The sequence below is a fragment of the Labrus bergylta genome, chromosome 13, assembly GCF_963930695.1.
Source record: "Labrus bergylta chromosome 13, fLabBer1.1, whole genome shotgun sequence".
Taxonomy (NCBI): domain Eukaryota; kingdom Metazoa; phylum Chordata; class Actinopteri; order Labriformes; family Labridae; genus Labrus; species Labrus bergylta.
The window spans coordinates 3,699,062-3,721,839 of record NC_089207.1 but is presented as its reverse complement, the minus strand read 5'-3'; the positions used below and the strand labels follow the sequence as shown (position 1 = coordinate 3,721,839).

Genomic DNA, 22,778 nt, shown 5'->3' with positions numbered 1-22,778 from the left:
AGAGTCTTACTTTTTTAGGAAAACACATTAAAGGTGTTTGATTAATTGAGAAATGCAGTTGGCCTTGGAATTATAGAATGAAAAAGTACCTCTAAAAATAAAAAGGAAAGGCACACTCACCTCGCCACAGGCTCCTCGTTGTCCTTGTAAATATTGATGCGTCCCACAAATCTGAAAAAAAAAAAAAATATATAAACAAAGAGGCAACAAAGGAGGATTTGTCTTCAAGAGGTTGTAAGCTGATGAGTTTAGTGCAGAGCTTTATCAGCAGAGCATGTGTCACACTCACTTGTAGAGGTCAGGCTGCGGTTGTTCACATTCAATCGTGGCATGTAGCGAGTCCACCTCCTGCTCTGTTCTAAAGGCCATGGTATCAGGTACAGCATAATAGGTCTGACACAGAAAAGTGGAGGAAAGGGGGGTGAAGAAGAAGAAGAAGAAGAAGAAGACAGCAGAGGAAAATGTCAGCTACACAGCTTCTAATGAGAGCAGGGTTCATCTGAGTCCTCCGGCTGATTCTCTACATGACAGGTGAGCCGCTGGAGAGGGGTCAGGAGAGGACTGCATGCTGGGATGGTGAGCACATCAGGGGGTCGCATCGAGGGCATGTCTGAGTGGGGGGGGGGGGGGAACTCAACGCTACACTGTGGGACATGTGTGTGTGTGTGTGTGTGTGTGTGTGTGTGTGCTCAGCCATGCATGCAGTCATATGAGTGACACCAATGAACATCAGAGAAGTGGAAATGTGAAATCTGCTGCGTGACAGTGTGGCACCTGCATTATTATGTATTCATGTGTTCATCTGTTCATTGACAGCTGCAACTAACAATTATTTTCACTGCTGATATATCTGCTGATCATTTTTTTCAAGCGATCCCTTTTAGAGAATACCTCAAAAACACTGAAAATGGACCATGACGTCTCTAAGTTGCATCTTGTCTTAATGACAGTGTAAAGATATTCAGTTCTTCTCTCATCCTCCAGCCGCTCTTCTTAGCTAAGATGAATAGTGAATAAATGAGTGAGGTAATCAAATGAAGATGTGCCCCTGTCTTAATCGTCTATTAAACTTCTTTGTTTACACACTACCAAACTTCCACCAGATTGCAGCTTCTTAAAAGTAAATATGTCTGTGTTTTATTTCATTTGATAGAAATCATCTTCTCCCAGCAGTGGAGAGCAAGTCCTCCCCTGGCAGCCCCCCGGCCGCCCCCCCGGAAGGCAATTAACAGCCTCTGCCTTTGGATTTGAACTCTTTCTGCCTCAAAACACACAAATTAAATTTGCAAAAAGTGGAAGAATTTCAAACAATGTATCAATAAAGTTAGATGCTAAATCAAACAAAGAATCAGCAGATGAATCACTAATGAAAAAAAATCCTTAACTGTAGCTCAGCATCAATCGATAAAGAGTTAACTATTTTACTATTGAGTGAACTGACTTGTTATTTTCAGTTTTTTAATCCTATGAATAACTTATTTATAACTAGTTAAAATCTGCTTCAAACAAAGGCATAAAGACATACAAAGTGAATATTGCTTGTTGAGCTTTCTTCACTTTTAAATGGAGTGAATTAGAAACAGGACACTGAAGCCTGTTGTCAAGGGGACAACTTCAAATTCTAGTTGTGTTAAGAAAATCAGATATATCAGAAATAAAGGACTGGACATTCGGTGTTGGTATATTTGCTACAAAAAAAAAAGTTTATTAAAAACTTTAAATGAAGCCTTTAAAGACGTCCGGAGTCATCAATCCTTCCTGTTGAAGTTTAAATGGATTTAAAGTGAAGTTCAGGAGTATATCCTATGACAGTCATGCACTCCTGTTCGCACCTTGTGACTCGACTCCCCGTCCAGGCTGGCAGTGGTGACGTAGCAGGTCCCGTCATGGCGGCTGGACGAGAGCAGGATGAGGTCGCAGGGGAAAGTCTCGTCCTCCCTCACGATGACGACGTCCCCCACCTGACGGAGACAGACACGCCACCCTTCAATAATAAATGAGCTCTTCTTATTTTGACGAGAGGTTGTATGTAAACACGGAGAGTGCCAGACAAAGAAACAGACCTGGGGGGGGGAAATCGTCTGCTCACTCTTTTACCATTCCTCTTCTTTTCTTTTCTTTTTGTCAAAGGATTGAGAAGTTGCGTAACGGATTATTCTAGCGGAGCAGCTTAAGCTCTGATAAATCCCGTCTCCACGGTGACCGTACACATGACACAGGGCTCTCTGATTTTGCATGATTAATATACTCATCATTATTCCTGCTCCCAATTCACGACTCTTAATCCTTTTGTGTTTGATCTACGGCTGTGAGAAACCTTGGTAGAAAAAAAAAAGAAACGCTGGGAGACAGACGGAGAAGGAAAGAGACAGAAGGTAGCACGAGAGAGACGGGTGGAGAGACAGTGACAAAAGAAACAGAGTGAGAGATTTTGTGCATTTTGATGTTGAAAGAAAATGCAACACTTCCAATAACACTCAGTAAAAATAAACCGCTATTGCAACAAAAACCACATTACTGTATTGCCAGTAACTCCAGGCAGCTGATCCCACTCAGTCTCTGCACACTTGACAGGAGTAGCAGCTGCAGCAGAAATTAAATGTACCTGCACCCCGTTATATACCCTCCGACACAATGGTGAAACAAGCCTGAAATAGGCTGTATCTACTATCTTTACATCTACATAGGAGCTGCTGAGCTCAGCACATCTGCTTTCATTCACGCTGGGGTGATATGAGATTTCTGCAGAGTAATATGTTGGCACAGTGAAGCTGGCTCATGTGATCCCTACGTCTGCTGCCAGGAAAAGGACGACTAATAAAAGTAAGACAATATTAATGGTGGTCTTATTGAACTTGCAGCCATTGAAAATACTTTACTGTGTTGATCAGTCTGGGAAATGTATGACCCGTCCATTAAAGCTACTATGAAGACATTCTTGGCTGGTTATGAAACAGACTGAAGTGAATACTGATGTGTCACAAAATCAAATGGGACCATCACACACACACAAAATTAACTGTTTCTTTATAGTCATTTTCTGACCACGTTTTCAAACTTCACGCTGCCAAAACAGCCATTTGTGTCCCACAGCAAAGATTCTGGATGAGTTTGTGCACTCGACTGTTAAATAATGCAGGATGTACGGGACAAAAATCAGAAAAGAGATAAGAGGTTTCTTATAAGGATAAGGGGATGCCCAAAATTGACAGAAATCCAAAGTTCATCACAGGAGCTTTAAAGGTGTCGTGCTATTCTTTAAACTCATAGCTTTTTAAACAAGTTTTAAGACTTACATAGTGTATCTTGATAATCATTTAATAGAGTGCCAGCAATTTTCACTTTTAATTGGTTGGTATTTTGTGCACTACAGCTCGTTGTCTTTGAGTCCCACATCCTTTTTTTGATTCCACCAACCAATCACTGCCATGCCGTTAGAAAACTTAAAAATGTAACCCAACAAATGCAATACTTCCAAGTGTCTGGCAAAAACTAAGGTGCCAGGATGTTTAAAAAGTGTATTCAAGCATTAAAGGTCACATATTATACTCCTTTTCAACAAGTTTAAATAAGTCTCAGAGGTTCCCAAAAACATGTTTCTCAACAAAAATCCACTCTGATCCTGTATTTTCACATGCCAATAAACCCCTCTATTTCAGCCCTGCTCAGAACAGGCTGTTTCCGTGTCTGTACCTTTAAATGAAAATAAACTGCGTCTGACCACGCCCCCTCTCTATAAGGGCTTGGGAGGCTTGGGCTTTTGCAATGCATGCCCTAATGGTTTCGATGAGAAGGCAGACTCAGAGGGCAGAACAAACACCTAGCTGTGGGAGGGGTCACTGCCCTCTGTGATGTCATGAAGGGAAAATCTCCAAAACGGCCTGTTTGAGCACACATTTTCAGAAAAGTGGAGCAGGCAAAAGACGGAGAGGATGGACTTCTCTTATAATTGGGGGGTTTGTTGAGTCAAGGGACACATACAGGTGTTGGAAAACATAGTAAAGTGTATTTTGAATAATATTTGACCTTGCATTTTCAATAGCTGATGATCAGGATGACCAAATGTCCAATCAACATGAATTTCTATAAAATACAGAATTCATCATTAACAATAGACGCTACTATATAGACAAGATGCCCATATCATTTATATTATTATAAATATTACCACAACAATACGTGAGATGACTCCCATAAATAGTAATCATGGATGAGATTTGATATGTCTAATGGATGACGAGGCATTTTCAAGAATGACACTGAGCCACCCTGGCAAACAATTATCTGCTGATGCATCAGAATGTCATGAGATAACATTCAGGCATGACGACGGGAGTTACTGAACTTTTGAAATACATCCGTCCTGTTCATTTTAAGAAGGGGGACTCAAGCAGGGTGCTCCAGGGGACACTGTCACTGTTCCTCTTCTACAGTTTCAGGGCAATTAATTGGTTGGAAAGTCAAAAGAGAGAGAGAGAGAGAGAGCAAGACAGGAAGCCAAAAAAAAAAGTTAGAGAGGAGGGGCTGCAGAAGACAGGAAAGGGGGGGGTGAGAAATTGAGCTATGCAGCAGCTCGCTTTTGTGGCCTCAGGTGCTGTGCTGCTCTAATGAGGCCATTCTTACCCGTAGCTTGTGACTCTGCGTCCTCGCCACCTTCCCCTGCTGCACCACGTCCACCGGACACTCGTTTATAGAACAGTCAGCCTTGTGCCTGAGCCAGTCCTCATAGCCCTGAGAGAGAGACACACACAAAAAAAGAGGGGATAGAGAACAAGACTTTCAGTTGGTGGGGAAACAAAGAGAGAGCCAATGTGTTTGTTGGCAGCAGGAAACAAAGGGTATAGATTATTGCGCAGAGAGAATCGGGGGCCAGAGCAGAGTGCGAGATCGGGGGGGGGGGGGCGGAGAGGTGAAAGTCATACTCGGTAATTAATTAGCATTGTGCTCCCTGAGCTTAGTGACCTGTTTCCTGGATTTCTAGCCAACATGTCATGTTTTAGATTTATGTCCCGGTAACGCTCTGGCTTCCTTAGCTAGAGCAGCTCCATCTACTACTGATAGCACCCCATCCCTCTGTAGCTGGACGTAGCAGAGGGGGATTGCATCTCCCAGGGGCCTGGGATCCTCAGCTAGAGTGATTAACAGAGGAGACCATTCATTATCATATTTCTCACATCACCAGACATATTCAATGGCATGTCCTTTTCGCCGAGAGTGGAATGTGTATATACAGATGAACAGAGCGGCCCCCGATAGTAGAGAGAGAGTGTGTAATTGAGGCCCGGGAGTGCGTGTGTGTGTGTGTGTGAAGGGGAGCAATCATTTCCTGGAAACGTGAGCATATGTTTATGTGTGGTGCATCTTACCTGTTTTATGGCGGTGACGGTGATAACAAAGAAGAGAGGCAGGCCGCTGGTGACGGGGCTAGTGGGGGTGTCGATGATGAGCTGCAAAGTGGGGAGGAAGATGCAGGAGGGGGTGAGGATGAAGGGAGGATAAGAGAAGGGGGGGGGGAGGAAGCCGATTAATGTAACGCTGAGTAAGGAAGTGCAGCAGGGAGAAGATTCTGTAATAAGGAAACAAGCTGCAATCTAGCAGAGTTCAAGTATCCATGTAATTGAATCTTGTTTGATTTCCTCTATCTGCATTAACAGAAGAGACTCTGTGAGAGCTTTTTACTTCTTGAAGGTTGTATGTAAAAGATAATGCACGGTGAGCTGGGTTGTTACAGCGGAATAGGACCCTGATGGCGTGAGCAGGACTCTAACACAAATCTACAGTTAGAGCTTTGCAGCTTTCTTAAAACGAGCTGTTGCATCAAATCAAACTGAACCTTTACACTGCTTGTGAAGCGAGATGAGGTTCAGTAGATTTCTCTATCAGTGCGTAGAGTTTTTGCGTCTTTGAATGCCTTTTCTCTGCTTTTCCTCTTTTTATTGCAAAGTAAACTGGACACCATCAAATGAAATAGACTCATGTGTAGGGATTAAAATGATTTCACTTAATCCTCTGAAGCAGCGGTGCCCAAACTTTTCATCCCGCGACCCCCAAAATAACAACGCGAGAGACCAGGGACCCCTTCTGTCCCTGGAAGTGGTAAAAGCATAAATGTTACGGCTCTGGCTGTGATCCTGTTTCTGTGTATCCTTTGTGTCCCCTCCCCCTCTGTCTGTCTGTGTGTGTGTGTGTGTGTGTGTGTGTGTGTGTGTGTGTGTGTCTCTGGAGGGTGTGGCTGCAATCAACACCGGTTGACTACTCACACCTGCAGCTCATCTGCCTCAAGTTAAAAGCCCTGGGCTCAACTCGACTCATTGCCAGATTATTGAGTCTACTGAAGTGGTAGATACTATCGGCTGCTCCTAACATTTGTTAGAGTTTTGTTTCTAGTGTTTTACTAGAGGATCCTAACTGATTTTTCTCTCCTGTTGTCCAGATTCTCACCGGTGTCATCTCCTCCAGTCTGCTGTCCTCACAGACAACTCAACCACTCACCCGCCTGCCTACAGAACCAGCTACTCCATAGTCTCCTCCACGCCGTCATTACCAGCCAGCCAGTCAGCCATCCACCTTTCCCAAACCCTGCAATAAAACTTTGCTGCTGTGTCTGCTTTTGGGTCTGGATACAAACCGTAACAATAAAAGCATAACGGTGCACACAGCAGCACGCACTAATGGGCCTATCCAAACACTGATAATTAGAACAACAATAAAAAAATACAGCAGCCTTAAACTAATTGAACAATATTTTTGTATGTAATGTCACAATAATAGGTAAAATATGTCATTTCCAGTTTGCATTTGTTTTTGGAAGGCAACTCGCGACCCCCCCTCCCAGTGTCTCGCAACCCCCCAGGGGGTCCCGACCCCCACTTTGGGAAAGTGGGGGTCCCAAAGTGGTTACTTGCTTCAGGACCCCACTACCAACTCCTTCACAGAAAGAATTGAGAGCCAAATTTCTGCAATTTTTTCAACTAGTCAGGTTAATTTCATGAAAAACATGTTGCAGAACAAAGAAATAGAATAAAACACGATGTTTAAAAAGCACTTCATAGACTTTTTGAAGCCATTTTTTTTTTCCAGGTTGTACAATCGCGACCCACTGAAAACAGCTCCACGACCCACCAGTTAAGAACAACTGCTCTAGATAACAACTGTTATGTCTGTTCTTTAGTCAGGCCAATCAGAATCAAGTATTTAACAAAGCTGGGTAACAAATATTCTTAAAGCAGTTTATTTGCAGTTGTTGGAATTAATAGGAAGAACATTTTAAATCTTAAGAGAACAACATCCCTCCTGTCTGCCATGCCTTCTTCTTCCCACTCAGCAGGTGCAGTATTTCACACACAACCGATAAAACCACACGGCACACAAACACGCAGGCCGCGGCTGCAGGAAGTCGCACACTCTGGTCAGCTTGGGGCCAGTTAAGATATTGTTGTGTCCTCTTCTTCCCTCCTCGTCTGTGATGAATTTGTCCTTGCGTGATTACTCAACGTTTGGGTGCACTGTTAGTGGCTCAAGGAAAAAGTTGTGTCTCTTTGACTTTGATAAAGACGGACAGACACTGAGCAGTCCACCACTCATCGTTTCAACATAATATGAGATAATCTGATGTCGGCAAATTAAAATGATGTTGGAAATCCTCGTCAAGATAATTTAAGAGTCAGCTGAAGGGCTCGACTGTTTGATCATTATGACATCATACGTTTCTAATTCATGTTTTTGTCGGTGTGTGTGTTTAAGTGTGGGTGAATGGTGAGGAGTGTGTTGCGTTTATTGATGAATATTTTAATTATGTTGTTGTTGAAATCATGTTGACCCTAGCTTGTCTCAAATCGCCTTTTTGTTTTTTTGTTTTTTTTACACACCCAGAGAGGTTTAGGATGTTTTTTTGTTTCTGTTTTGAACAAATGGAAAGCTTGGAGGGTATTTCTTTAAGGTTTCAGATTACAAATGTATCAAAGAGAGGTGGAAAACTTAACACTGCTTATTGTTTTATTTTAAAAAATAAAAAAAAACTCACCTGGACCAGAAATATGACCAGGAAGTAGAAGTTTGCTATTCTTCTGAACTGCTCGAATAAATTCTTGGGCACAAAGTTCCAGAAGGTGTACTGTGAGAAAAAGAGACAGCAGCATTACTATCACACACACACACACACACACACACAGTCACACACACACACACACAGAAGGAGAAGGAGAAGGGGAAACAAAGGCGTATCATCCTCCAGCCCCTCTGGCAGGAGAACTGGTGACGCACTGCTTTGACGAACACAAGGAAAAGTAAAAATGTGTCATCCTTAAAAAACATGTTCACAAAAGAGATTACATGGTTGTCTAAATACGAAACAAAAAGAAGAGCGGCGTGATGATAAACAATGCCTCGGCACTGACTCGCACACAGGGGCCGTGGAATCGCTCACCTTGGAGGAGACGATGCGGTTGTCGGGGTAACGCTGAGGGATGTAGGCCTCGGCTCCCGGCGGGGGTTCTTTATGCCCGATGTACACCGTCCGGCTGTCCACCCAGATCTCCTCCCCCACACACTGACAGAGAGAGAGAGAGAGAGAGAGAGAGAGATTTATGGAGAGATATAAATAGCAATACAGGTAGGAAGAGAAACGGGGTTTATTCACACTGTTCAATCTCAAGAGCTTTTTACCATTAGGCGTACATCATCAGATCTAAAACGATCCAACATTACACTGAGTCATCCACACTCACTTCCACCTTCAAATCACAACACACAGCTCCTTACAACCTGACTGTTAGCGACCACACAATCAAAACATGAACTATACAACATGTCTTTTTTTTGTACCGCAGGCCATCTGATGTATGCAATTTTCTTTTTGGAGGGAAATGTACAGTACAGGAAATCTGGGAGAGAGACGGTGGGGAAAAGAGCCACATGTTGGACTTGAACCCATGCCGCCCGCTTGGAGGACTACAGCCTGTGTACATGCGGCGCGACCTGACCACTAGGCCATCTGAGCCCCTAGTATGCCCTTTTTTAATCGATATTTTAAATTTTGCTTCACTTCCAAACACTTGCAGTACGCTTGCATTGTATGAAAAAAAATACAGTATGTGTGATCTGATCACATTATTCAGTAAAGAAACAAGATAAGATAAACCTTATTTATTCCCCATGGGGAAATTCAAGTGTCACAGCAGTAAGAGACAAGAAAAGAAGCGTTTTTCTGACATATCCGCCGCCAGCACCGAGGGGCCACGCGGCCTCGGGTGCGGGGATCTCAAACCGGTAATGATCCTTGAATGAGTGCAAATAAAAATAAGAATAGATAGGAATACATAAAAAAAAAAAAAGGTGTTTACAACTCTTAAAGTCTTTAAATGCGATGTTTTGATCCAGCAGATGTCGCCCTTGAGCACCAGCATGAAACCAAAACAACTCGCGCTGCATTGTTGTGTTAGCATGCTAATGCTAGCGATCTTTATTATGCTGGTATCTTCACACTGCATGTAAATTTACCTGAAATGAGCGTGATCTAGAAACACAGTTAAGCAGTGAGTACAGTATGTTATTCTTCTTTTCTCTAGTCCCTCAATTAAACAACTTTTATACACGAGGGGAGGAGTCAGCCGGCTGTCCGGGCGATGTAAACAAACTGAAGATAGGACTCTGAAAACTCTGAAAGCATCACAGACAGTGGGACTCGGGTGTTACACCCATTGTAGACAGTCATGACTCACAGAGTTATTTTCAGAGGAGATACTTGATTTATACATTTAAATGTGAAAAATCACATAGAAAGACTTTAAAAAAAATGCAAATGGACGGGAGATTTGGTGCCTCGTGTACAAAGGCTACTGTCTTAGTAGCACTGGTTTGCAAGTTTGACTTCAACTGGTTCTGTTGCTATTTGGTGCCTGTGTGTACCCCCCCCCTTCTCTCCCCCCAGCTGTCCTCTCAATAAACAAATATCTTGGATGAATTATAAATATGTTGTCATAGCTGTCCTGAATTAAACACCAAAACTGAAAATGAAACTTCAGAAACATTCTTTGATAAACCAGCTCAGAGTCCAGACTGAATGAGTGTGTGTGTTTGTTGTTGCGCGTGTGTGTGTGTTTGTTGTTGTGTGTAGGTGGGATCAACTGAATCACACAAGTGTTTTTGTCATTTTTTCTGAACATTATTCTTTAGTTTGACTCTAACAGTCCAATGTGACTTTATAAAAGATAAAGACAGAGTGTTTGAAAACCTGCATTCAGATCATCTCTGATCTATTATAGATCCAAGTGGCTCCCCGGGGAACAACAGAGTGCATTCTGGGAATTTAGGGGAGCACATATTTTCCCAAGGTGTCCTTCTTTACACAGTACAAAGAAAGCTTTCCAAGGAAAACAGAGGAGACCGCTGCATTCAGCTGTTTGTTTCCATCTCCCTGCGTGGCTCCTACAGCTTCACTCTGAGTGGGCAGTGTGAGCGTAGCCTTTTGGCAGAGCGGCCTGCCTGACACAGCTCAAACAGAAGTGTTGACCATTAGCAGAAAAGTTCTGGAACAAGCACTTCAGAGGAAGCAGCGCTCCACTGCTTAAAATGTCCTCAACTTTTTGGCAGAGGTGTCGCTGACCGCTGCCAGTGAACAAATCTTTTAATGTTCGCACGTCCCCCCTGTAACCTTGTAGAGCTGAAACCAAAAGTTTTTTTTAAAAGTTCACTACAATAAACGTACAGACTTTGTTTAAGTTTGGATTAAAGATAAAGATAAGGAAGAGGGGAATATCACTACTCTTAGTGACATGTGAAATAAAAATAAAAAGATGTTTAAGTCTTTCTACAAAGCTAGCAGCAAAAATCTCAGCGTCACAGATCTAAACTTATCCACAGTGATCAACAGGCGCTTGGCAGTGGGATAAAAATAGAAGTTGAGCCAACAGTGGTAGCCGACTTGAGACCCCTCCAAAACATGGGGGTGGGGGGTGGGGGTGGGGGGGGGGGGGGGGGGGTACAGTGAAATGGAAAGAGGGAGATGGAAATTTTATGTGTAGTGTAAGAAGAGTGGCAGAAAGAAGAGAGCGAAGAGGTGCAGGACACCAGAGGGGTAAAAAGAAAACAAATGACAGAATTCATCTTTAAGAACAATTAAATGAAAACACTAGTGGAGAGCAGAAGGCATTAAGGACAAAAAGGGGTTTGGACTTACTCTACGATCAAAACTTAGAAGCTGTAGTTGCTGACATCATAGTCCAGATGACTTACAGAGAACACATGACTTAGACGAGAATGTAATTGGCCAAACCAAAAACGTATAAACACACACAATCTGTCACAGCAAGTGTGAAGTTCACTGTCCTCAAACCAAAACTGCACCAGCAGGAAAACAGCATTGTAGGACCCGTTTCTAAAATATGGTTTAAAAATATCCAACTGGTATAAATCTAGATGTTGTCATTCAGTTTCTTGGTGCTCATATGATACAGTGCATAGTGGTACATCAGCAGTTCTTGATGGGGAAGCAACACTTTACATCTCCTCAGTTTGAATTATAATAATGTTTCCTCTGATTAAAGGAGTTTGACGAGTTCATTCACATAGTAAGCCTTGGAACATGTCTGATCAGATTTTTTTTTCTCATAGTCCACTGCACAGCTCCTACATTGCACCTTCTGTACATTTTGTGTTTTTTATTTTTTACATTTTTAAATTCCATGTTATATATTGTAATAGCTTCTTATACTGTATTATTTAAGTTGTTGCTAGTTCTGCTTTATTTCCTTGTTAATTGTTTAGCACCAATACACCAAGTCAAATTCCTTGTATGTGTAAATGTACTTGGCAATAAACCCCGATTCTGATTCTGATTCTGATTCTGATTCTGATTCTGATAATGCAGCAAACAAAGTGCTCTTCTGAACGTCTGATAGAGAAAAGAGTGGCAGCATACCAACAACAATGAAATAAACCTCACTCGGTTATCTCTGCTCAAAGAACAGTGATCTGATCTTGGGCTGCAAAATGAAGAATGTACGAGGAGGAATATCTCTTTTGTCTGGCTCTGAATCATCTATGATTAAACTGAGGGAAACAAACAGTGACATCAGGATGTTTAATCAGGATACCAGTTGATTACAAGAGAGTGAAATCATGTATGACTGTCAAGCATCATTGTTTTGTCCTACATTTTGATAAGTTTTATGTAATGTGATTTTGCTACACTTATTCAATTGGGATTTTAATGGATATGTTAAAGTCCGATTCAGGGCAGGAAGTGATCATTGTCATCACAGCTTCATCTTTGGTTATGTTAATCTCTTTACTTTTGTATAAAATATCCAACATAACAGAAGATCAGATATGTTCTGAAGGCATTTTTAATGTTGTTTCAGCTACCAATTATTGGTGGGAAAACAGGGAACTGCTGAAATTTTGTTAGCTTTGACTCACGTTACACTCTCTTTCAGCACGGCTCTGTTGTGCAGATTGTGATTTGCATTGACTGTCATACACGCACACACCTGCTGCAGAGACTGGACTACTACTGTACAGAGGTCCCTGAAAATCTTGTATAGTCAAACAAAGCCACAGATATTTATCAATCCATCCATTATCTCAACTGTTTTTCCCGTTCGGGGTCACGGGGGGGGTTAGAGCCGATCCCAGCTGTCATTGGGCGAGAGGCGTGGTTACACCCTGGACTGTTCACCAGTCAATCACAGGGCGGACAACCAGCCACACTCGTATTCACACCTTTGCATGTGTTTGGATTATGGGAGGAAGCCGGAGTACCCCACACAGTGAGACGCCGCGCTAACTGCTGCACCACCACCGTGCAGCCCAAAGATTATTCAGTTGAAGTTAATTATACAAATAAAAAGCAGACAAGAAGGGGCGCTGGTGGCGCAGTGGTTAGAGCGCGCGCCCCATGTATGGAGGCTGTAGCCCTCAAAGCGGGCGGCCCAGGTTCAAATCCGGCCTGTGGCTCCTTACCCACATGTCATTACCCCACTCTCTCTCTCTCTCTCTCTCTCTCTCTCTCTCTCTCCCTGATTTCTGACTCTATCCTCTGTCCTATCTCTACAATAAAGGCACAAAAAGCCCAAAAATAAATCTACAAAAAAAAAAAAAAAAAGCAGACAAGAAGGTGTTAATGATACGTTTCCTGTTGATCCGGTTTTAAATATATCAATCAATAGTCATTAACAATATCATTACTTAAAAGCATATCACAGCTCTGTTAATACATCAGGTCAACATAGTTCCGCTCATACTTCCATTGAAACATTTTCCTCCTTAATTTTCATTTCCTTGACTTCATCATTTGTCTCATTTGGATGCGCCATATAGAGTTTCTCCTCTTCCCCTGCCAGTGTGTGTGCGTGTGTGTGTGTGTGTCACACTCCCGACAGTGTGACTGAGGGAGAGGGATGGAGAGAGACACAGAGAGATTGCATTGTGGTTTGTAGTTATCTGATCATTAATCCTCACTGATCCGTATCAACCCCCCCCCCCCCCTCCCCCCCCCCGGCCCACAGTTCCCTCTTCACGCCGCAGCACCATCAGACTAAAGTGGCTGGCTGGTTGGGTTGCTGGACGCCGAGACTTTGTCTTTATTAACGGCACTAAAAGCAGCCCCCGAGCACAGAGGCTGCTCTTACATCACCATCAGTCATTAATAATGACGAGATGGATTTGATAACCAGTGATGATCCCACCACTGAAACTTCTACTTTCATGTTCGTAGTTGTACAGTATAGTTGACTCTCTGGACGGGGAGGAGGACTGTTCTGAACTCTTTAAACTCTTGAGTTTATACCGAGGTAACAGGCTTCATAACACGGCTTTCTACTCTTGCACTTTGCAGGACAATGGACGTGGATATTTCCATTGTGGAAAAGCCACCCCTCCCCTGACCCTGCACTCTAATAATCCAGCCTCACTGCACCCTTGATGTAGCTCCTTTTAAAACCCTGGAGATGTAATAAAAGGTACACACCATTAACTGCTCTGATTAAATGGTCGTGGCCCACCCCTCCCCCCACTGGCCCGCCACGCTGTGCTGCAGAAGCGCACAGCATGTTGAGCAGGTACCGCTAATTAACTCACAGATCAAATTCGTCTGACTGCGCTCTTCCCTGATGATCATGTTAACAGTGCAGAAGATGTTGACACACACATATCATGATTACACAACACATGTGTAAGGCAGAGTGTGCATTAGGAGTTTAACATTTAATGTTGTGAAAATATCAAATAATAATTGTAACAAATAGTGTTTTGTATTGAAAGTATGGCTGTCACTAAAAGCAATTAATTAAACTATGAAATTCATGCATTAATATATTTAAATCAGGATTAATGGCATGCTATTTTGTCCCTTGATGTGCACCGTAGATAAGCCTCTGCAGTGTCTCCCTGTAGTCACGGGGTGCTTCTGAATTGCAAAGTGTCTACACAATCTACACTCCTGCACTTTAATGTATCACTGATTGCACAGCTCTGGACAGCTCCCCATGTCAATACTGTCCATTTACAACTCTGTTTTTTGCACATTTACATTTATCTACCTCCAGCAAAGTATGTTGTATTTAATCTTTCATATTTAAGACTAGAATTAATGCTAAATTAAGTCCTGGATTTATATATTCTCATTCTTAGTTTTGATATTTTTAGTGCTTATTTACTTTGTATTTAATATTATATTGTGTTTATTTGCAAATATTGTGTGTTTGGACAACCTGCTGCTGTAACGCCACAATTTCCCAGTTTGGGATCAATAAAGTAATTCTATTCTATTCTATCTGTCAGTAGACAGTCCCTTCTATCCGTGCTGTATACTGTTAGGACTTACTGTTCAGCATGCGCGCACAGTAGGCGGATATTTCTTCCCCAACTTCTTCTGATTCTTTCAGTGTGGAAGTGGCGTCACTAGCCCGCCTCATGTTATTGACACGCCAGCTCAGATGTGATCTGCACGATGGCTCAGTAAATGATACAAAACTTCACACTGCATGTAAACAATTCAACAACTTAACATCTGAAAGGCACGTTGCCCGAGCCAGTCGCATCCATATTTCATACAGCAGCCCCAGATCATAAACAACATTCTTAAATATGATTTACAGGCTCATTTCAATTTAATTCATTGCTTGTTTGCTTGCCACATATACATCTACAAACTAATTTAAGAATAACCGGTGTCACCAAGAAGTATGAGCTAAGTTTTACTAACCTAACAGAAAAAAAAAAAGCACTATAACACTGTAGCAGCCAAGAAAATCTTTCCGGGGTTATTTTAAGGTAAGACCATTTAGTCCGTTCAATATTCTTATTAATAGGCGCTGCAGAATAGGATCAATGTTGAGCCAAGATAAAAGGAGCCTGGAGACCTTCATCAGCTGAAAGAGGGAAGAAGGCTACCTGTTCAGCATACACTCCACCGCTACTTGTTTGCCTTCAATCGCCATGGCAACAAGTCTGCAAGCCATACTGCAAAGAACCACGAAGGGCACACAGGTGTCATTATGTACAGACTCAAACAGGTAGGATTTAATCATAAATGCAATATTATATGATAAGAGGGGATAGGATAGGACTGTATTCAAAGTATAGTGAAGTGAAATATTACTATTCCAGGAAGTATTAACATCTTCTCTGTGTTTTTTTATTTGGTTTCAGCTGACACTTCTTAGAATGTATTCTCTGTTGACAATCCTTCTATGTGAGAAAGAGTAAACCTCAACAGCAGAAGTCGGGAAAATAGGAAGGTGGAGTGTACCTCAGCCCTGTTTGCAGTTATAGACATATTTTAAGGAAGTTGTTACACAGGTGCAGAATGAAAAAATGGTGACCCTCATCCTGCAAATTTTGTCTAAACAACAAAAGCCCGCCAGACACCCTGATGACGCAAACAAGTACACACCTGCAACCAAACAAAGAGCACCAACTCTACATGGAAAGAGTCTTTAAAATGATTAAAAAAAGTGTGTTCTGTTGTTGCCCCAGCTTCCTCTCCCTCTTGACTTGCTTTGATCCAGCTGTTACATAAGTCTTTAATCCAGCTGTGCTACTTCTCTTTTTTCCCCTCCCTCTCATCGCGCTTTTCCTCCTGCCACCATAATCTGAATCCTAAAAAAAACCCCAAAAAACCCGAATAAACCCTCTTTCTCATTTTGTCTGCATTTAAAAAAAAACGACAACATCCTAATACCGGCTCGGAGCAGTGTGTCTGAAACCTTTGTGTCCAGGGCACACTGTGTGAGACTAAATCATTCTTATGAGCTACCATGCTGTTACATGGCTAGTCCCTCTGATGTAAACACACATCCCAGCTGGCAGCGCTTTACCCCAAACACAAATCCTGTGTGGTTTTGTCACCTTAAGCCATTATCTCTCCACACAGAACCCGTATCTCCGAGGCAGGGCGGTATAGACAGGAATAGACCGCCCGTAACTGTTTGTGACAGCTAATGTCGCTAAAGGTAATCTAGCAGGTTGCTTTCTGCCCTTTTCAACACCAGCTGGGCGACTCAAATAGCTGTAAAGTTGCGAGAAATGTTGTAAAGCCCCTCCGGACCTGCTGGCAATCCTTTTAGATGAAAGGGAGGCTTTTCTTTTTTTTTGACCTGCTGAGATTATGAGGGGTCTCATGCAAGAATAACAGCTTACATGTGTTCACAGGTAAGATGTAGAGCGAGGACAGACCGGGGCAGGCAGCGGGCAAATCTGTGATATTTAAAAAATCAAAATGTTTTAATATGTTGTGAGAGTAAAAACAGAAGTTTCAAAAGGGAATGTTTTCAAGCCCCTATTACAAGGCCTGCTGTAACTTTAAGATGACCCCCCCCCCCCCCCCCCACTCAAACATGCCAGCCTCCGTCTGATCCAGATCATGACCTCACGCAGTCCCTCACACTTTGCGCCACTCTGAGACATCACGCCATCCCTATTATTACCAGACGACAAAAAGGCCAACAAAAGAGAAGAGGGAGTGGAGACAACCACACTCCGACCCATCAAACACACGCGACTACAGGATGTGTTCAAACTACAGGAGGTCATTCAGCAGATCTATTTCATTATTTGTAATATCTCTTCCGCTCAGCTCCTGGCCCAGAGTCTGCTCAGAACAAAAGTGAACATGCAAAACACTCCTGTCATACAATATATCTTCTTGCATTTAGGATAAGTCCTTCTTTTTTGCCGACTGAGGGGTAAAACGTAAAAGTGTTAGCTTATTACACAATAAAGTGTGATGCATATAAACTTCCCACTCTGCAGAACACCATGACGCTTTACTTTTACACCAAAAAAAAAACAGTTTACTCTAACGCACAGGCAAAATTCACCAGTTTACTTTTGAGGCCCAAAGGAGGAAAGGATGCCTCAGAAAAAATCTATGAAAAAAAAAAGTGCTCAACTTTATACAGAGATATCTTTGAATGGGTAATAAAGTCTTAACAGTTTAAACTCGCTAGAATAACAAGGAACCAGTTGTAAAAAAATCACAAAATCACAAAATAGTGAACGAAAGTCTTGTTGGAACACAGCTGCCTCTTAGAATACTGCAAAATAATGTTTTTAGGCTTTCTAGGATACCTTTGACCCGACTGCGTGCTTAAAGAAATCTTAAAATTTAAATTTGGTTTGCATGTTTTTAAAAGATACAAAACAATATCTTAATCAACCAATATATTCCTCTCACATATCTGCATCAGTTTTTTTTTGTTCATTTATTGGAGGCGGTATGAAACCTATTTTGCTGAAGATATAATAAAGTAAACAATGCTTGCAGCTTGTGTTGATTATAGTGCTGTGTGTTAGTTGGTCCATGAGCGTGTTTCAACTCAGATGTTTAAAAATACTCTCAGCACTGTCTGCGGCACATGTATCAAGGCATAAGGCTGGGATATATGGATGCCATATATTCTTCATATACTTTTTTGTTTATAAAACAGCTTTCTGAGTAAATTTATTTTCATATATCAATGTTAAATCAGTACACATTCCACTAGGTCTTTATTAGGACCCGACCGATACAGGATTTTTTGGGCCGATACTGATATCGATATTGGGGGGAGAAAAAAATCTGCTATCGATATATCGGCCGATATCTTTCTTAGATCTGTTTCCTATCTGTAGAGATTGATAGATATAGATACACACAATTATCATTCACTTGTGGAAAGGATATATAAAATGAAGACAAGATGGTCACTCAACTGGAAAGTAAGTGTGCATGTACGTGCTTCACAACTTGATGATGCTTGTTTTATTCCATAAAGCGCACCCTGCTGGTGAAAGAGAACTGCTAGTTTAATACAATGAAACTCATATGAAATGCTATTTGATTGGAGAATAAATCTGGTAACATTGGCGCATATCAGAGATAAAATTAGCCGATACAGATAATCACTGGATGCTTATATTGGCCAATATTATCGGTCAGGCTCTAGTCTTTATATATTCCAGTTAAAAATTTATTATATCTGCCTCCAAATAATTTGTTGGTGTACTTTATTACCCTAAAAAAATGGTCAAGTATAATTTCCTAAATATCCCTTACGAGTTAGGCTCCAGTTTTGTTTCCTATTTTTAAATACAAAATATTGAATGCCTGGATGGTGTAAACAAACTCCATGATTAAAAATGAAAACCTTAATGGAATTATGTCAATATCGAAAAACAAGCTAAACAGTGTTGACCTGGCCTTACGACCTAACTGACCACTAACATTCTTCATACAAAAATACATCAAGGACAAGGTCACAGGGCCCATAATAAGGCAACAAGCTCTGAAATGAAAGGCTCATTAACAGCTCCAAGTGGCCACAATCTAAGATCATTCTTTCATGGCTGGGGAGCTTTACTTTAATATCCAAGAACACCATTTCCCCCCCCCCCCCCCCCATGAAAGTACGGGAGGCGGGCGTGACCTTCGTTGAGACTTTACTGCTCTCTGTGTTCAGAGAAACGACCCGGGCGCCTTTGCTGATCACGCTAATAACCATGCATGATGTAATGTTTGTTCTTCTATGTAGCCTCATTACAGTAGCAGCTGTTCGGAGTATATGGCGGGTTAATAAGGCGATACACGAGTAATAGAGGGCCACATATACATCAAACATCCCCCTGCTTCTGAATCAATATCGGGATAATTGAATCGATGATTAATCCCTCGACTGCTTCATGATGTTACAGGGTGACGGCGGGGTGAAAAATGAGGGGCGTGTTCAGTGACCCTTCCTCTCCGACCCTCACTCGTGGATCTGATTTCCCCTGATGGAGCATCCGTCAAGCTCGCTACACGCTGTCACTCGCCTGCTACAAACACAAACACACATGAAAATAGACACAACAGCATAGACACACGCGCTCCAAACTGATAGTTACCGCCACAGCACCTGAGCCGGGTTTAAGGTCAGGTGAAAGGGTTGCAGACTGTATACAGCAGATGTCACAACGCGCCAGAGGTGCCCAGTCTGATGAACATCACCAGACCTGTCACAGTTGGTTCCCACTAGACACTTTTTCCCCTCTAATTCAGCCACCCATTGACCAGCTGCTTCCTGCTCTGGCGGATAAGCAGAGGCTATCCTGATGATGGCAGCGGCTGTTCAGAGCAGACCCACCAAGTAATACAGTTGCAGCTCAGCATCATCTTCTCTTCTCAAGTGGGTGTTTGCTGCTAACAGGAAGATCCTGATCACAGTTAGTGATAAGGCCGTGGAGGACTCTGTCTGTAAGTGATGCTGTGATGGCTTCAAACAAAATCAATTAGGTAAGCCGTTGCTGAGCGGGTTTAACACGCTATCAAAATAAAAACAAAAGGCAGCCGCAGATCCAAAGTCGACTTATAAGCTACATTTATTAATAGAAAACTTTTCAGCAAAAAAAGAAACTTCACAAAATAAAATAAACAAATCAGATCGCTGTATCACGTATATCCTAAGCGGCCCTTTGCACTCCAAAAACCTGTTCCGCTTCCCCCACTCTCACTCTCACCCCAGGTGTTCTTAATCAACTTAAATTACACTGCCGATACGCCGCGGCTCCGCCCACAAAGAGGGAGACATAACGCACAAATACCCCCAAATCAATTAACAAAAGGTAAAACCAAAATAAGCCAGAATAAACAATAATATAAACAAATAATTCTAAATTCATTAATGTTTGGCTCTTTTCTATTTTTTAACTGTAAATAATTTATATGGTCGTTTGGCCACAACAGATGTTTTACTTAAAGGTCCCATATTCTGCTTTTTCTGGTTTTATATGCTCTTTAGTGTGTTTTCCAAGTGTCCTGTGCATGTTTAGTCACATCTATGTGCAAAAATTCAAAGCCTGCAGAAACGCGGCTTCTCCTACCTCCTCCTGTTAGCTGTAGCATTAGCTGCATGTAACGCTCGGTTCTAGCCCCCCTCGATTAAAATGTGTCAGTGCGGCGTCATTGTCAGTGTGAGATCACTGATCTAAGCCCATTGGCTCGTTGTGGTAAGCCCTGCAGCTCATGTTCAAATCATCGGCATCGGCAGACCAATCAGAGCAGACTTGGCCCACGTGGGGTCTAACAGTGTGGGCTCAACAGAGCGTAGCTGACGGACTCAGAGCGTAGAGGGAGCAAGGAGGAGCAGTTCATGAAAACAGGCACTTTTTTCAGACTTTATCTATTGTGAACGTACAAAAGTAGGAACATAGATTAAATATATGAACCCCAAAAAGGGCAGAATATGACCTCTTTAAACCTGCTAAACTTCTCTCACTCTATACAGCTGGAAGCGTCACAATAAAATACACAAACGACAACAAGCACTGCAGAGCGAGTCCCTGCATGGCCTCTGTAGTCTTGATTGGGATTTATTCCCTCTGCAGACCAGGCAAACTGCAGCCCATGAAGATAGTTTAGTACGCATGCTTATATCACAAACCACTTAGAAAGCACTTATCTACAGATATTCACTTTATCTGCCACCATGTTGGTGATATCTTCTGTCTGAAGTTTGTACCTGTATCCGCTCTAAATATCCAATATCGGTCAGGCAGTACTTTTTTTAAGGCTCCAATTTGCTGGGCGATATGGACCAAAACTCATATCTCGATATTTTTTTCGCTGAATGGCGATACTCGATATATATCGATGTGTGTTTTATTAACAGTGAGTTGCACAAGTTCAACATGTTCATGAAAACAAACTACCTGTTTGAGAAATTTATTAATTTTCTGCATAACAAAATAAACACAGATGTGTGTTTTGTTATCCGTTTAGTTTGTTGAGTTTGGCTCAGAGAGAGAGAGAGACAGTGAGATGAGAACGAGGTGAACTGGCAGCTCTACAGAAGAAACGTATAACGTTATTTTAATGCAACATGAACTATATCGATATTAACGATATTGTCTAACCTTTTATCTTGATTGAAAATATATCGATATATCTTAAAAACTTTATATATCGCCCAGCCCTAGGTCCAATGTAACAACAATGTTTAATGTCTTTTTGACTTAATTGACAGTTGGACAGCCACGGGAGTAAGTCCAGAGGGTTATTACTCCAGTTAAACCTGCACAATATTTCACTCAATTAGGCTTAAAGAATGTTTAAGTTCACAAACTCCTGCTGCAGAATGAGTTCCTGCAAGGCCAGTTCCTGCAGACCAGGGCAATACTGCAAGCCATGAGGATATAGTTTAGTATGCATGCTTGTAGTAGCTCACTATGAAAGCAACAGAACTGGGCCAGCCAAGTTCATTCCTATTCCACGCATTCACCAGCCATCACAGCATCTGTAGCTTACTGGCACATTCCCCATTCAGTCCCACAAAAACAACATTGTAAAAAAAAAAAGCCCACCGTGGACGGCCTGCCAAAGCAGCTCGAGTGCAATGTTTATCATCAGAGAAGTGTTTGATTAGTCACGCTTTGGAATGCAGTTTGTGCAACAACAACAAAAAAATGCAACACATAATCTAGTGAAGATGAAGTGGCAACATGATAGAAGTAAAACAGGTAGAATGCATGATATTGTTGCAGCACTTGCAGGTCACAGAGCTACACTTGTGACAGTGTTGACAGACGGGGGGGGGGGGCCTTACGTATCTGCTGATGATTCTCCGGAGCAGGCTGAAATCCATCTTTTTTAGACGGCTTCACTGTGCAGCAGAGACGTTCAGCTCTCCGTGGATCTTCCGTCACCCGCTACCTAATGTGGATCTTTCTAGCAGAATCCATCGCGCTCCACCTCCACCTCCCACCGCCGCCCGCCGCCGTGTCCGTGAAAAGCGAGGAGCAGCAGCGGTCTCTCTCAGTCGGCCGGTCTGATTTTCATGGCATCCCTGCGAAGAGCCATGCAAAGCGAACCCACCGAACAGAACACAACACCCAGACGCAAAAAAACCCCTCCAAACGCCTCCTGTTCGGTGTTTTCAGGTAGCTCCTCGAGTTGTTGGGAGTGTTTTATTTATTGTTGCAGCAGCAGCAGCAGCAGCAGCAGCAGCAGCAGGGGGGGGGACTGTCCTTTCATGGAGGCTGTCTGTGTGTCCCGCTCTGTGATAACAGTGTGATGTAGCGGTAACGTCCACATAGAGCGCTCAGCACAGCCGTCAGATGACTACTCCGCGCATGCGCACTGAGCCTCATTCTCATTTGTGCTGGAGTATCTAAATGCTGCACTGAAAGAAATATCACCACACCACCTTCTCATACACAAGACCCTGAGTTAAGAGACAGAAAATCAATGACCGGAAATAGAGGCAGACCACATATAATATATATTTATCATTTATAGTTGTTTGGACACTTGTAGTCATTTTATA

At 42.4% G+C, this 22,778-nt stretch overlaps 1 protein-coding gene across 5 annotated transcripts in view; it reads right to left on the bottom strand.

The window, feature by feature from the left end:
• LOC109994869 (phospholipid-transporting ATPase IH-like) overlaps positions 1-22,535 on the bottom strand; it is a 51,217-nt gene extending 28,682 nt beyond the window's left edge. For 2 of the 5 annotated variants that reach the window (XM_065962261.1, XM_065962262.1), the window contains exons 1-8: positions 22,059-22,534; positions 8,426-8,548; positions 8,024-8,113; positions 5,367-5,447; positions 4,624-4,731; positions 1,833-1,961; positions 290-393; positions 121-171 (exon numbers count right to left, since the gene is read on the bottom strand). In XM_065962261.1, coding sequence (XP_065818333.1) covers positions 121-171; positions 290-393; positions 1,833-1,961; positions 4,624-4,731; positions 5,367-5,447; positions 8,024-8,113; positions 8,426-8,548; positions 22,059-22,097 — 725 coding nt within the window. In that variant the 5' untranslated portion in view covers positions 22,098-22,534. Of the gene's footprint in view, positions 1-120; positions 172-289; positions 394-1,832; positions 1,962-4,623; positions 4,732-5,366; positions 5,448-8,023; positions 8,114-8,425; positions 8,549-22,058 lie in introns of all 5 variants that reach the window. The other 3 variants (XM_029280149.2, XM_020648370.3, XM_020648371.3) reach the window with 2 other exon arrangements.
• Between the last annotated feature and the right edge of the window lie 243 nt (positions 22,536-22,778).